Source organism: Sapajus apella, unplaced genomic scaffold (genome assembly GCF_009761245.1).
Source record: "Sapajus apella isolate SASKATOON/1434 unplaced genomic scaffold, GSC_monkey_1.0 scaffold41, whole genome shotgun sequence".
Lineage (NCBI taxonomy): Eukaryota > Metazoa > Chordata > Mammalia > Primates > Cebidae > Sapajus > Sapajus apella.
This window is the reverse complement of record NW_022436981.1, coordinates 946,331-961,151: the sequence shown is the minus strand read 5'-3', so window position 1 is coordinate 961,151 and position 14,821 is coordinate 946,331. Positions and strand designations below refer to the sequence as shown.

At 43.8% G+C, this 14,821-nt stretch overlaps 1 protein-coding gene across 5 annotated transcripts in view; it reads right to left on the bottom strand.

The window, feature by feature from the left end:
• Positions 1-14,821, bottom strand: part of BICRAL (BRD4 interacting chromatin remodeling complex associated protein like) — a 99,390-nt gene that overhangs the window by 14,680 nt on the left and 69,889 nt on the right. For all 5 annotated transcript variants that reach the window (XM_032299430.1, XM_032299429.1, XM_032299431.1 and 2 more), the window contains 2 exons: positions 2,403-2,508; positions 846-946 (listed from right to left, as the gene is read on the bottom strand). In XM_032299430.1, coding sequence (XP_032155321.1) covers positions 846-946; positions 2,403-2,508 — 207 coding nt within the window. The remainder of the gene's footprint in view (positions 1-845; positions 947-2,402; positions 2,509-14,821) is intronic.

The following is a 14,821-nucleotide window of genomic DNA, read 5'->3' as shown; positions in this document are numbered from 1 at the left end:
GCTTCATTGAGCTGTGATCACACCACTGTGCTCCAGTCTGGGTGACAGGGCGAGATTCCAACTCAAAACAAAACAAAATAAAACAGAAAAACTAAAAGAAAAAACTGGACTAGGTGGGGCACAGTGGCTCATGCCTGTAATCTAAGCACTTCCGGAGGCCAAGGCAGGTGGATGGCTTGAGCTCAGGAGTTTGAGACAGGCGTGGACAATGTGGCAAAATCCTTTCTCTACAAACAACACAAAAAAGTAGCTGCATGTTGTCCTAACTACCCAGGAGGCTGAGGCAGGAGGATCACTTGAACCTGGGAGGTTGAGGTTCCAGTGAGCTGTGATCATCCCAGTGCATGCCAGCTTGGGTGACAGAGGGAGACCCTGTCTCAAACAAAAAACAACAAGTTGGACTTAAAAAAGTGTCAAAGTTGGGTCAAAAGACTGTAGGGACTGCCTACCTCCTATACTTCCGGTTACTACTACAGAAAAAAAAGTCCCTCAGCATAACTAAGAACAGGTCCACTTTGACATAATAGTGAACGATACCACCCAATAGTAAATGACATTTTTTGAGTGCCTAGTATGTACTAGCTGCTGGCATATTACTAATTCATGAGGAAATGGTGGATTAATGAAGCACTATAAACATGCCAGAAATAGAACAGACATTCACCTCAGAAACATAAACATTACAAGGCCCAGCCCACCTGGAAGGTCTTCAGTGACCACCCTGTTGTGGGCACACAGGAGACCGGGTGGACTGTGCACACAACACTAGCCAGCAACATGACACAACTACATTTTCATTCCATTATGCTAAACATTAGGAAGAGGCCATGCCAATAGTTTTCTACCTGCACAGCTGGATGGCCAGGAGGTGATCCAACTACTTTTTCCTGCTGTGGTGGTGCGGTTCCTAAGGACGCCGATATAACTTTGCTTCCAGAATCCTGTCCTATTAGAATACATAAGATAGTGTTCAAAAGAAACAGTAAACTGGGTCCATCATATAACCCTAGAGCCCAATGGGTACAGACTGCTGAGCATTCTGAAATGGGTTTCTTTATCATGGATCCTTGCTGTGAGGAAGGAGGGCGGGGTGCATTTATTTACAAGCTCTAAAGGAAGAGGTTATTAAAGCCTATTTAAGTAATAAACAAGTAAATAGTAATAAATAGAAGCTCTAAATTCTATAGTTTCAAGTTAGCTTTAGTCTGAAAAACAGGCCTCATGCCAGTAATCTGTCAGCATTACAGAACCCCAAAGTACAATTTAAGGAAAGGGAAGCCCAAAGAGCCAAAGAGGCAATTGACTGGGAATATTTAAATTTCTTTCTTTCTTGCATTTTTTAAAAGCACTAATTGGGTACCACAGATGTTCAAAGCCTTAGGAAAAATGGAAGACATAGTCCATAATATTTTCCGTCTGGGTGGATAATTCCAAATATGCATATAGAAAGCAACATAACGGGGATAATTACAAAGTCACAAGCACTATACAATACCTTAAAAAAAAGTTTTTTTTGGGTCTTTTTCTGTCACCTAGGCTGGACTGCAGTGGTGTGATCTTGGCTCACTGCAACCTCCGCCTCCCAGGTTCAAGTGATTCTTCCACCACAGCCTCCCGAGTAGCTGGGACTACAGGTGCGTGCTGCTGCACCCCGGCTAACTTTTGTACTATTTGATAGAGATGGAGTTTCACCATGTTGGCCAGACTGGTCTCAAACTCCTGACCTCAAGTGATCCACCTGCCTTGGCCTCCCAAAATGCTGGGATTACAGGTGTGAACCACCTCTCCCCGACAAATACCGAATTAATTGTTTCTTTCTTTTTTTTTTTTTTTTGATATGAAGTCTTACTCTGTTGCCCGGGCTGGAGTGCAGTGGCGTGATCTTGGCTCCCAGCAACCTCTATCTCCCGGGTTCAAGCAATTCTCCTGCCTCAGCCTCCCAAGTAGCTGTGCCACCATGCCCGGCTAAGTTTTGTATTTTTAGTATAGACAGGTTTCACTATGTCAGCCAGGCTGGTCTTGAACTCATGACTTTGTGATCTGCCCACCTCAGCCTCCCAAAGTGCTGGGATTACAGGTGTGAGCCACCACACCCGGCCCAAATTCATTGTTTCTAAGAAGCATTTTTTTCACCACATAATTTAATGTGTCATAATTTAGTTAGAAGTGCTTTTTTTTTCTTTTTGGTAGTATAAAAAATGATAGTACATCTTACAATTGATGTTATCTTAGAGCTGATGCAACATAGTATATTATCTGTGCGGAAAGGATACGGAAAAAAGGAATAATCAGAGTGGAGGCGAGATTAAGCCAGAAAGCTTTCTTGCAGAATGAGGGAGAAGAGTGGGAAGAGCGTCCCATGGGTATCGGGAGGACAGGGACAAACTGAGGAAGCTCCTGACCTGGCAGTGCGGTGCTCAAGAGCCCAGGGATCTGTGCTTGCCTCAGGCCGTCTGTGGTCTTGGGAGCAGAAATGGGGGAAGTCTGATTCAGACATTTTTTCTGAGCCTGTGAAACATATGACCAAGATGAAAACATTAATTTCATTTCTAAAGCTCTAATAGATTATTTTAAGTACCAACCAAGCCTCTTCATGCCTCCCTAATACCTTCAGGTTAGATTATAAACAAAATAAAAATTTTAAAATAGTATTTTCTTATTACATCAGGGGAATTGCAAAGTACATCCTTCAAAAATCTGCAGGCACACTGAATTTTCCTGATGCCATTCAGTAGGGATGCTGAGTTGATGCCAAGCTAGTTTCTTGCTCCTGGAACTGCTGTGTTTGTGGTGCCCAGATGAAAAGGCTGCAGCTGGGAATTTTTAACCCCAGTCATCTTTTTTTTTTTTTTTTGAGACAGGGTCTCACTCTGTCACCCAGGCTAGAGTGCAGTGGAGTGATCTCTTGGCAACCTCTGCCGCCTGGGTTCAAGCGATTCTCCTGCCTCAGCCTCTCAAGTAGCTGGGATTATAGGCGCCTGCCACCATACCTGGCTAATTTTTGTAGAGACGAGGTTTCACCATCTCGGCCAGGCTGGTCTTGAACTCCTGACTTTGTGATCTACCCTCCTCGGCCTCCCAAAGTGCTGGGATTATAGGTATGAGCCTCCATACCCAGCCCCTTTCCTTGGAAGTAGATCACTCCAATTATTACATTGCAGGGCAGGCGTTGGGGGTGGTGTGACTGCGGCCAAGGTGGCTGTGATCAGTATCCACTAAGGGACCTGTTTTGCCTCCTACATTGGAATCCCCTTCATGTACTAGGCCTGTGTGTTTAGAAAGCTCTGCTGCCTGGGACTACAGCATCTGTAGAAGTTTATTAGTGAACTGGTCGTTCCTAGTCCTTTCATTTTGAGAATAAGACTTTTATCTGTCTGGTTCACTGCCACATCCCTGGCACCAGAACAGGGCCTAACACCGCAGTGAGCACATAATAAATAGTTGTTAAATAAAAACAAGTGAATGCTAGCCTGGGCAACATGGTGAAACCCCGTCTCTACTAATAAAATACAAAAATTAGCAGGGCATGGTGGCGTACACCTGTAATCCCAGCTACTCAGGAGGCTGAGGCAGAAGAATCTCTTGAACCTGGGAGGCGGAGGTTGCAATGAGCTGAGATCATGCCACTGCACTCCAGCCTGGGTGACAGAGAGAGACTCTGTCAAAAAGAAAAAAAAAAAGAAAAGAAAAAAAAAGTCTACCTAGCAGTTCTTCTCTGGGCATTGCCCATTGCAACAGAAACAGGCTGGGGCCCAGCAAGGTTGGAAAGCACACAAAGGACTTCCAATTTCTGTCCAACATGTAAGGAGGTTAGAAGTCTTTATTCTTTTTTTTTTTTTTTTTTTTTCTTGAGACAGAGTCTTGCTCTTGTTGCCCAGGCTGGAGTGCAGTGGCACAATCTCAGCTCACTGCAACCTCCACCTCCTGGGTTCAAACGATTCTTCTGCTTCACCCTCCCAAGTAGCTGTTATTATAGGTACCTACCACCACACCTGGCTAATTTTTGTATTTTTAGTAGAGACAGGGTTTTGCAATGTTGGCCAGGCTGGTCTTGAACTCCTGACCTCAGGTGATTCACCAGCCCCGGCCTCCCAAAGTGCTGGGATTACAGGCGTGAGCCAGCGCACCAGCCTAGAAGTCTTTATTCTAACAAGCAAAAAGCTGAACAAATGGAAAAACAATAACTCTTTTTAGATCTGTCAGAGAAATCCAGTCATAGGGCAAAACCACGGCTGCTAAAATTGGAGGAACAGACAGGTAGATACAGAGAGTCATAATTTACCAGACCAGAAACCCGTGAACACACATTTCCTCGGGAATCTGTATTGGGGTAGGAAAGCCTTGATGAGCAGCAGGAGGCAAAATGTGACCTGCCTGAGAGAGATAAAACTCCAAGGGGACCCCGTCATGGGGGCAGTCCTCACACTTTTGTGAGTTTTACTTTCAGGAACTCTACTAGGTACAAAGAATATCAGAGAAAAATCTCCTCATGCTTCTGGGATGGGGAAGGAAAAGGAACCATTTTGAAATATGCTAGAGTATTCTTAACAAGGATTGCCTTAGGAGAAACTTTTTTTTACTTTTTATTTTTTTAGACAGAGTCTTGCTCTGTTGCCCAGGCTGGATGCAGTGGCAAGAGGATGGGAGCGGTAGAAACTGAGAAACATTGGTGAATTTTGTAGTCCAGGGTCCAGGGACATAGGTTTACTAAAAGGCTGAGACCTAGTCATAGACTATTGAATGCTTCCACTGCCCCATACCTTACCATCACTAAAGGCCTGTTTACTGCAGTTCCTTTTACCCAGTATAGCATGTCCATCTTTCAACAAAAAAATTACAAGGCACATTAAAAGGCAAAAAGCAGGCCTGGCGTGGTGGCTCACGCCTATAATCCCAGCACTTTGGGAGGCTGAGGTGGGTGGACTGCTTGAGGTCAGGAGTTCAACACCAGCCTGACCAACATGGTGAAACCCGGTCTCTACTAAAAATACAAAAATTAGCCAGGTGTGGTGGCATGTGCCTGTAGTCCTAGCTATTTGGGAGGCTGAGGCAGGAGAATTGCTGGAACCCGGGAGGCAGAGGTTGCCGTAAGCCGAGATCATGCCACTGCACTCCAGCCTGAGTGACAAAGTGAGACTCCGTCTCAAAAAAAAAAAAAAAAAAAAAAAGAAAGAAAAAGCAAAAAGCACAGTTTGAAGAGCCTGAACAGGCATCAGAACTAGAGTCACATATGGCAGGAATGTTGCAATGACCAGAACAGGAATTTTTTAAAACTATGATTAATATGCTAAGGGCTTTAATGTAAAAAGTAGACAACATGCGGGAACAAATGAATAATGTAGGCAGAGAGATAGAAATTCTAAGAAAATACAAAAGAATTGCTAGAGACCACATTTTTTTGGGTAAGGATTGTAGCAGGAACACTAAAAGAAATGAAGAATGCCTTTATGAGCTCATTAGTAGGCTGGAGATGGCTGAAGAAAGAATCTCTAAATCTTGAGGCTACGTCAATAGAAACGTCTAAAAGTGAAAAGAATAAATAAAAGACTGAGAAAAACAAAACAGAAAGCGCAAGAATCATGGGACAGCTACAAAATGCATAATATATGAATAATGTGAAAATCAGAGGGAGGAGAAAAGAGAGGAGGGAACGGAGGCAATATTTGAAGCAATAGGGACTGAGAATTTTTCTAAATTAATGCCAGACAGTATATCACAGATCCAGGAAGCTCAGGGAACACCAAGCAGGATAAATGCCAAGCCAAACAAAACCCCAAAAACCCCTATAACCAGGCATATTGTATTCAAACTTCGGAAAATTAAAGAGAAAAAAAAATCTTGAAAGAAGCCAGGGGATAAAACATCTTACCTATAGGGGGCAAAGATGAGAATGACATCACACTTCTCAGAAACTACGTAAGCAAGAAGAAAGTGAAGTGAAATATTTAAAGTATTGAGAGGAAAAAAAGCCACCAACCCAGGATTCTATAACCTGTGAAACTATCCAATGGTGAAGGAGAAATAAAAATTTTCTGACAAACAAAAATTGAGGGAATTTGTTGTCAATAGACCTGCCTTACAAGAAATGTTTTTTTTTTTTTTTTTTTTTTTTTTTGAGACGGAGTCTCGCTCTTGTTACCCAGGCTGGAGTGCAATGGCGTGATCTCGGCTCACCGCAACCTCCGCCTCCTGGGTTCAGGCAATTCTCCTGCCTCAGCCTCCTGAGTAGCTGGGATTACAGGCACACACCACCATGCCCAGCTAATTTTTTGTATTTTTAGTAGAGACGGGGTTTCACCATGTTGACCAGGATGGTCTTGATCTCTTGACCTCGTGATCCACCCGCCTTGGCCTCCCAAAGTGCTGGGATTACAGGCTTGAGCCACCGCGCCCGGCCCGAGAAATGTTAAAAGAAATTCTTTGCAGAGAGGGAAAATGGTATAAGTCAGAAACTCTGATCTACATAATGAAAGGAAGTGCATCAAAGAATGAGTAAGTGAAGGTAGAATAAAAACTTACTTTTCTTATTTATTTATTTGACAAGGTCTCACTCTGTTGCCCAGGTTTGAGGGCAGTGGTGAGATCATAGCTCACTGCAGGCTTGATCTTTTGGGTTCCCACTTTAGCCCCTCAAGTGGCTAGGGCTACAGGTGTTCACCACCATGCCCAGCTAATTCTTATTTTTTAATTATTTGTAGAGACAGGGTCTCATTATGTTGCCCAGGCTAGTCTTGAACTTTTGGCCTCAAGCACTCCTGCCTCAGCCTCCCAAAGTGCTGGGATTACAGGCATGAACCACTACATCCAGCCTCTTTCTTATTCTTAATCCACCTAAGAGATAACCACTGGTTCAAAATAATAATAGTAACAATGTATCCAGCTAGTGCTCGACTTACGACCAGGATTGGTTCCAACAGACCGGTCGTAACACGATTTGGTCGTAAGTTGAGTAGGCTATATGCATGCGGAGATGGTAGTGCTGCCTGAAGCTGGTCCGCACTGTCGTACACCCAGCTGGGCCACGTTTGCGCTGCCAGATGCGGAGCAGTCGTGGCTAGCGATTGTGGTCGTAAGTTGCATAGGTCGTAAGTCGATCAATACCTGTATTTGATTATATATGCTTATGTGTAAGTTGAATGAATGATGGCAGGAATACAAAGGACAGGAGGGAAGAATAATATTCTGTTATTATAAGATGTCTGTACTACCTATAAAATAGTATAGTGTTATTTGAAAGGCACGGTGGCTCACACCTGTAATTCCCAGCATTTTGGGATTACAAAAACAAAACAAAAGGAAACAAAACAAACAAAACAAAACCAAAAGCCGAAGGATACCAAACAGTCTTTATCCTCTGAAAGTTTACCATCCAGGAAACACACAGGCTCACAGAAACATGACTGATCAATGTGTAATAATTACGGTGCCCAGCCTCAACTGGAATCCAACCCTACACCTGTCCAGCAATCTTTTCTTTCCCTTAGTCAGCTCTTTTGAATGCTGTTTCATTATAAGCAAACCTATAAGCCAGATGAGAACTTTCTACCACCAAAGCTACAGTCTTACCCTTTCCTACCTTCTCTTGTTACAAGAGAAGAGGTGTCCCTCCTCTGGCTATAAATAATACTACCAATGCTCTAGAATGAATGTCTTTCTCCTTCTCATCAGCTGTGAAAAAAGTTCATCTTTCCTATCTTACAAAAATAATTCCCTTAATCCCACACATCCTCATAGCTATTGCTCTTCAGTTGCCTTTATCTGCCTGACAGCTGCCTATGCTGGTGAACATACCTCCTGCTCTCTTCTCAGGCTGTTGCAATCTGGTTTCTGCACCTACTGCTCCACAGAACAAGTCACACCAACCAGCAGCCTCCCAGCTGTTAAATCTATCAGAACGCCCACTCCTGACCTTCGTTCTCAGTGGTGCATCACTCTGTGGATCTTCTTTTCTGCCTGCAACATCCTCTTTTCTTAGCCTAAATGTTGAGGTGCTGTGGGGTTCTCTTCTGGCTGATTTCTTCTCTATACGCTCTCCTCGGTCCATTTCCTCCACTCCCACTGCTTCAATCGAAATTTATATGCTGATCAATCTCATTTCAGCTCATACTTCAGTGCCAAGCTTCAGCATATACAGCCACGGATCAGATAATTTGGTTCTCCTACAGGTACCTCACACTTAACAAACATACCCTAAACTAAACTCGGTAACTTCCCTTCAAATCAAAATCTCCCCATTTCTCTAACTCAGTGAACCTGTGTGTCACTGTCAGAAACCTGTAAGTCACCCTTATTCTTCCACTGTAGCCAGTAACAGGTTCTAGCTAATCTAGTTGTCTCAAATCCATTCATGTCTCACCATCTTTGCTGCCACTGGGCTAGCGTAGGTCTACTTCATGCTTAGATGACAACACTGGCTATTAACATGGCACCCAAGACCCGCACGGTTTGGTCCCGGCTCACCTTTCCCACCTAACACCCTCCTCGCCTCACCTGAATGTGTTCTCCTTTCCCCACAGCACCATGGCCTCTTTTTCTCCAGGCTCTGCACTTGCTGTTTCTATTTCATGGAACAGTCTTACCCAGATCCCCTCTGCCTGAATAACTCTCAGAGAACACCATCTTACGGAAACCTGCCCTGACCACCCCAACTGGGTTAGAGGCTCCTTTCTGGGGCCTGCACTCTGGACTACTCCTAGCAGCACACTTAAAATGCATTGTGACTGCTGGCTTATCTGTCTGTCTGGGATACATTGTTATATGTCTGGGACTGGCATGAGATAGGTAATACTGTTGGTTGAGTGAATCAATGAAGAAAACATTTGGCCGGGCGCGGTGGCTCAAGCCTGTAATCCCAGCACTGTGGGAGGCCGAGGCGGGTGGATCACGAGGTCAAGAGATCGAGACCATCCTGGTCAACATGATGAAACCCCGTCTCTACTAAAAATACAAAAAATTAGCTGGGCATGGTGGTGCGTGCCTGTAATCCCAGCTACTCAGGAGGCTGGGGCAGGAGAATTGCCTGAACCCGGGAGGCGGAGGTTGCGGTGAGCCGAGATCGCGCCATTGCACTCCAGCCTGGGTTAACAAGAGTGAAACTCCGTCTCCAAAAAAAAAAAAAAAAAAAAAAAAAAAAAAAAAGAAAACATTTAACAAAGTAAGTGGTTATGTAACTAAGCAGGCTGCACAAATAAAAAGTATCATGCGCAGAAAGAGATCAGAGAAGGGACTAAAAGCTTCATTTTTTTTGGGGGGGGGGTGCTTTGGGTGGGGCCCTGAAGGAGGGGAAGAAAGGAAAGGAAAGGATGTTCAGTGCATACCCATCAGTAAAGGCCTAAACACACAATGAGTCCGGCCTATTCCCGGGAACAACAGGGGACCAGCCTGGTGGAAGTGGAGGTTTCTGACTAGAGAAGCTTGACTGCTAGGTCGGAGATGTATGCTTTCTCCTGTAGGAATGAGAAGCTCCCTGATGATTTGGTTCAAATGTTTTAGGAGGATTAATGTGTGGAAATCTGCTTTCTTTAGGAAGAGGCCGAAGGCAGATTAATCACCTAGACAATTGTTGCAGCTGTCTAATTAGGAGGCGTTAGGGTTGCAGTGGGCTTTGGAAATCAAGTAGCACAGTGCTTCTCTATCCTGTCTGCACTTTAAAATCACTTGGGGAGCTTTTGAAAAATGCTGATGCCTAAAGCCGTTTCTCCAGACTGTTTAAGTCAGAATTTATGTGGTAAGTCTCAGGCATCCATAGTTTTAAAAAGCTCCCCAGGTAATTCTATTGCACAGCCAGAGTTCCTCATTTTAGAAAAGACAAAACGAGGGCTCAGAGAGTTCAAGATACAAGTTTAGCTCAGAAACCGCTCACTGGCAGAGTGGGACCTATGACTGAGCTGGGACTGCTGAGACATCTTGTTTTTCCATTATATTCCAGTCTCTCTTAAAAGTCCACCTTAGGAAAAGAAGAAAAGGAGAAAAATGGGAAGCAGTGTGCTATGGATAACTAGTTGGTAAAGTTCGCCTTTATGAGTAATTTGTCCGAGTTGAACCCCATCTTCTCTGCTGTGATGTGGGAACAATAGTGCTACGTGCAGCTCCAAAGTAATTAGAAATAGTGTGTGGGGCCGGGCGCGGTGGCTCAAGCCTGTAATCCCAGCACTTTGGGAGGCCGAGGTGGGTGGATCACGAGGTCAAGAGATCGAGACCATCCTGGTCAACATGGTGAAACCCCGTCTCTATTAAAAATACAAAAAATTAGCTGGGCATGGTGGTGCGTGCCTGTAATCCCAGCTACTCAGGAGGCGGAGGTTGCAGTGAGCCGAGATCGCGCCATTGCACTCCAGCCTGGGTAACATGAGTGAAACTCCGTCTCAAAAAAAAAAAAAAAAAAAAAAAAGAAAAGAAATAGTGTGAGGAGCCCCAGCACCATCCTTGTTGTTAACAATATGATTAGTATTTTCATTGTTATTGGAGAGAATGGATAGAGATATTTTCAAATTATTTACTGGATTTGGTAAATCATTAAAGGCATAGAAGGAGAGGAAGAAAACAAGGACATCTAGACTTTTAAGTCTAGATGTCTGAAAATAACAATGGTTCCATATAATGTGGGCAGGCTGAGCTACAGGGGGGAGAGGGAAGTAGGGAGGGGCAGAGTGGAACTGGAAATGTCAGTAAAAATTCAGGGTGATCAGACAGGTGTGGTGGCTCATGTCTGTAATCCCAGCACTTTGGGAGGCTGAGGTGGGCGGATCACAGAGTGAGACTGCATCTCAAAAAAAAAAATTTTTTTTTAAAAAAAAAATTCAGAGTGATGATTCAGGCACTCTCACATCCAAAGCATGGTAGTTAGTACAGGTGATATGAGCTCAGCTGTTCTCAATAATTTTTTTTTTTAGATGGAGTCTCGCTCTGATGCTTAGGCTGGAGTTCAGTGGCATGATCTTGGCCCACCGCAGCTTCCGCCTCCCGGGTTCAAGTGATTCTTGTGCCTCGGCCTCTCGAGTAGCTGGGATTACAGGTGTGCCCCACCATACCTGGCTAATTTTTGTATTTTAGTAGACACAGGGTTTCACCACGTTGACCAGGCTGGTCTTAAACTCCTGACCTCAAGTGATCCACCTGCCTCAATCTCCCAAAGTGCTGGGATTACAGGTGTGAGCCACTGCGCCCCGCTTGCTCTCAATAAATTTTGAATCTACGAAATCCTTAATGATCCAAAGAGATTTGGGGCCAGGTGCGGTCTCTACTAAAAATACAAAAATTAGCCAGGTGTGGTGGCAGGCACCTGTAACCCCAGCTGCTAGTGGGGGCTGAGACAGGAGAATTGCTTGAACCAGGAGGTGGAGGTTGTAAGCCGAGATCACACCACTTGCCTGGGCAACAAGGCAAAACTCCATCTCAAAAAACAAAAACAGAACAAAAATAAAGAGATTTGTCTGTTGTGGCTCGTGCCTGTAATCCCAACTATTTTGAAAGGCTGAGATAGGAGGATCACTTGAGTCCAGGAGTTCAGCTTGAGCAACATAGCGAGACCCCATCTCTAATAAATAAATAATGGAGAAATTTGAACCTAAACTAATTTGTTTACCTTTGTTTGATAGATTATTTTAAATTGTCTCTTTATAACTGACTTTTGAATTTTAACCCATTTACAAGAAAGTATAAATCCTATAAATTACTCTCTGCACTAAGAGACTTAGTTCACAGATTCCTTCGAGAATGGCTGATTCCAGGTTTGAGGCAAGGTAACCTAAGGCAGTCTACAGCGTCTTGTGCCACAAAGCAGGGAAGTGTTCAGAGGAAGTAATGACATGTCGAAAGTATAGGATCCAGCACAAACAGGCTTCCATTGATCATATTTGGGACAATATAAGCATCAAAAAGAATGAGGAAAGCAAAAAATTATATTAACTATGGAAAGAATATATTAAATACAGAAAGAATACATGATCTCTTAGAGATATGTGCTAAAATATGACAGATGAACTGATATGATGGGTGAGCTTCAAAATAATACCAGGCAGGGGCGGAGGGGGTGAGGGTGTGGATGAAACAAGAGTAGCCACGAGTGGTAAGTACTCAAGCTGAGTGAGTATGGGGGCTCGTGACAGTGCTTTGTCTACTTTTGTTCATGTCTAAAATTTCTCATAATAAAAAGTTCTAAAAAACACACAAAAAATCTTGGGCTGGGCCTGGTAGATCACATCTGTAATCCCAGCACTTTGGGAGGCTGAGGCGGGAAGATTGCTTGAGCCCAGGAGTTTGAGCCAGCCTGGGTAACACAGCAAGACCCCTACTGTATTTTTTAAAATAATAACAATAATAATACATCATAACAATAATGAAACCTATGAGTTCATAGTGTTATTAAAAATGGGAAAGAGAGGAAGAAAAAGCTCTTTTCTTCCTCTCAAAGTATATGAGTCTCGCTCTGTTGCCCAGGCTGGAGTGTAGTGACATAATCTCAGCTCACTGCAACCTCTGCCGCCCAGGTTCATGTGATTCTCCTGCCTCAGCCTCCAGAATAGCTGGGACTACAGGCATGCACAATCACATCTGCCTAATTTTTGTAATTTTAGTAGAGGAGGGATTTCGCGATGTTGACCAGGCAGGTCTCGAACTTCTGACTTCAGGTTATCCTTTATTTATTTATTTATTTATTTATTTATTTGGCGATGGAGTTTCGCTCTTGTTACCCAGGCTGGAGTGCAACGGCACGATCTCGGCTCACCGCAACCTCCGCCTCCTGGGTTCAAGCAATTCTCCTGCCTCAGCCTCCTGAGTAGCTGGGACCACAGGCATGCACCACCATGCCCAGCTAATTTTTTGTAGTTTTAGTAGAGACGGGGTTTCACCATATTGACCAGGATGGTCTCGATCTCTTGACCTCGTGATCCACCCGCCTCGGCCTCCCAAAGTGCTGGGATTACAGGCTTGAGCCACCGTGCCCGGCCTCATTATTTATTTTTTTGAGACAGAGTCTTGCTGTGTCACCCAGGCTGAAGTGTAGTGGCACAACCTCAGCTCACTGCAACCTCTGCCTCCCAAGTTAAAGTGATTCTCTTACCTCAGTATCCCGAGTAGCTGGGATTACAGGCATGCACCACTATGCCCGGCTAATTTTTGTATTTTTAGTAGAGATGGGGTTTCACCATGTTGGCCAACCTGGTCTTGAACTCCTGACCTCAAATGATCTGTCTGCCTTGGCCTCCCAAAATGCGGAGATTACAGGTGTGAGCCACTGGGCCCACCAAAAACCCTCTTTTTTTCTGGAAAAATCCCAGGCAATAAATATAGATAGGATACTACAATTATAAAATCATTTTGTGACTACCAATATAATATCCAGGTGAGGGGCATCAAAGGGTGAGAGGCCAAGAAACAGAGTAGTCACGTGGCTTCAAAGCGCTATCCTAGAGATCGTATCTTCTTTACGAAGGGAATAAGACACCTTTGAGAACTGTGCAGAGAAATCTGGGAGAGGCCACTTAATCAAGTACCCACATCCAGCATCACCACGAATGGGACACACCAACATGTGTCTTGCCCAAACCGTTTAGTCTGATGAAGTTGACTCATGAGAAAACATGATTCCAGTCAGACAAGTCCTGTCAGACAAGGACACTCTCGAAGACAACTGATCAGGGTTGTTACAGACTAAAGAGATGTGACCACTAAATGAAATCAGTGCTGTCTGGATTCTAACGTGAAAAACTGCTGTTTTTGGTGTTACCGGGCCAACTGGAAGAAGTGTGACGTAATTGTATTAAAAGGTCCTTGTTCCTAGGAGACATCTGCTGACGTATTTAGGGGTAAAACGCTGGTGATGTTCACAGAGTACTTTCAAATGGTTAAGAGAAAAAAAGTATATGAGTAAAGTATAAATGTGTGTGCATACACATAGAGAGACGACAGACACTGAGCACCAATAAAGCAAATACTGCAAAACATACATGACTGGTGATATCACCTGAATGTATTCACTGTACTCTTCCAACTTGTTGATGGGTCTGAAAGTTTTCCCAGTACAAAAGTGAGGTAGGAACTTAAGCTCACGCCATAAGAAGCTGGTTTTACTGGTTGTCTGACAGCAAGTGGGTGACTGGGGAACAGGACTAGGAGAGAAACTCTTCACTGTAATATACATCTTTCTGTACCATTTGATTTTTTTTTTTTTTTTTTTTTTGAGATGGACTCTCACTCCCTCACCTAGACTGGAGTGCAATGGCGTGATCTCGGCTCACTGCAACTTCTACTTCCTGGGTTCAAGCAATTCTACTGTCTTGGCCTCCCGAGTAGCTGAGACTACAGGCACCTGCCTCACACCCAGCTGATTTTTGTATTTTTAGTAGAGATGGGGTTTCACCAGGTTGGCCAGGCTGGTCTAGAACTCCCAACCTCAGGTGATCCACCCACCTCAGCCTCCCAAAGTGCTGGGATTACAGGCGTGAGCCACATTGCCCAGCCCCATTTGATTTTTTTAAACCAAGTTAATGTATTATCTATATTAAAAACAATAGTATATTTATATTTAAAAATGTAATCTCTAACATTAACCCTTTATAGTATCAAAACCTTCTGAATTACATTTCCATAAATATACAAAGCCTTTGATAATGATATTTTTGTTCATTACAACATTCTATAAAGTAATTTATATGGAAATATCACACAGAAAAAAAGAACAAAAATTAAAAAAAAAAAAAAAAAGAAATATTACATAGAAAGGCCGGACACACCTGTAACCCCAGCACTTTGGGAGTCCAAGGCCGGCAGATCACCTGAGGTCAGGAGTTTGAGATCAGCCCGGCCAATGTGGTGAAAC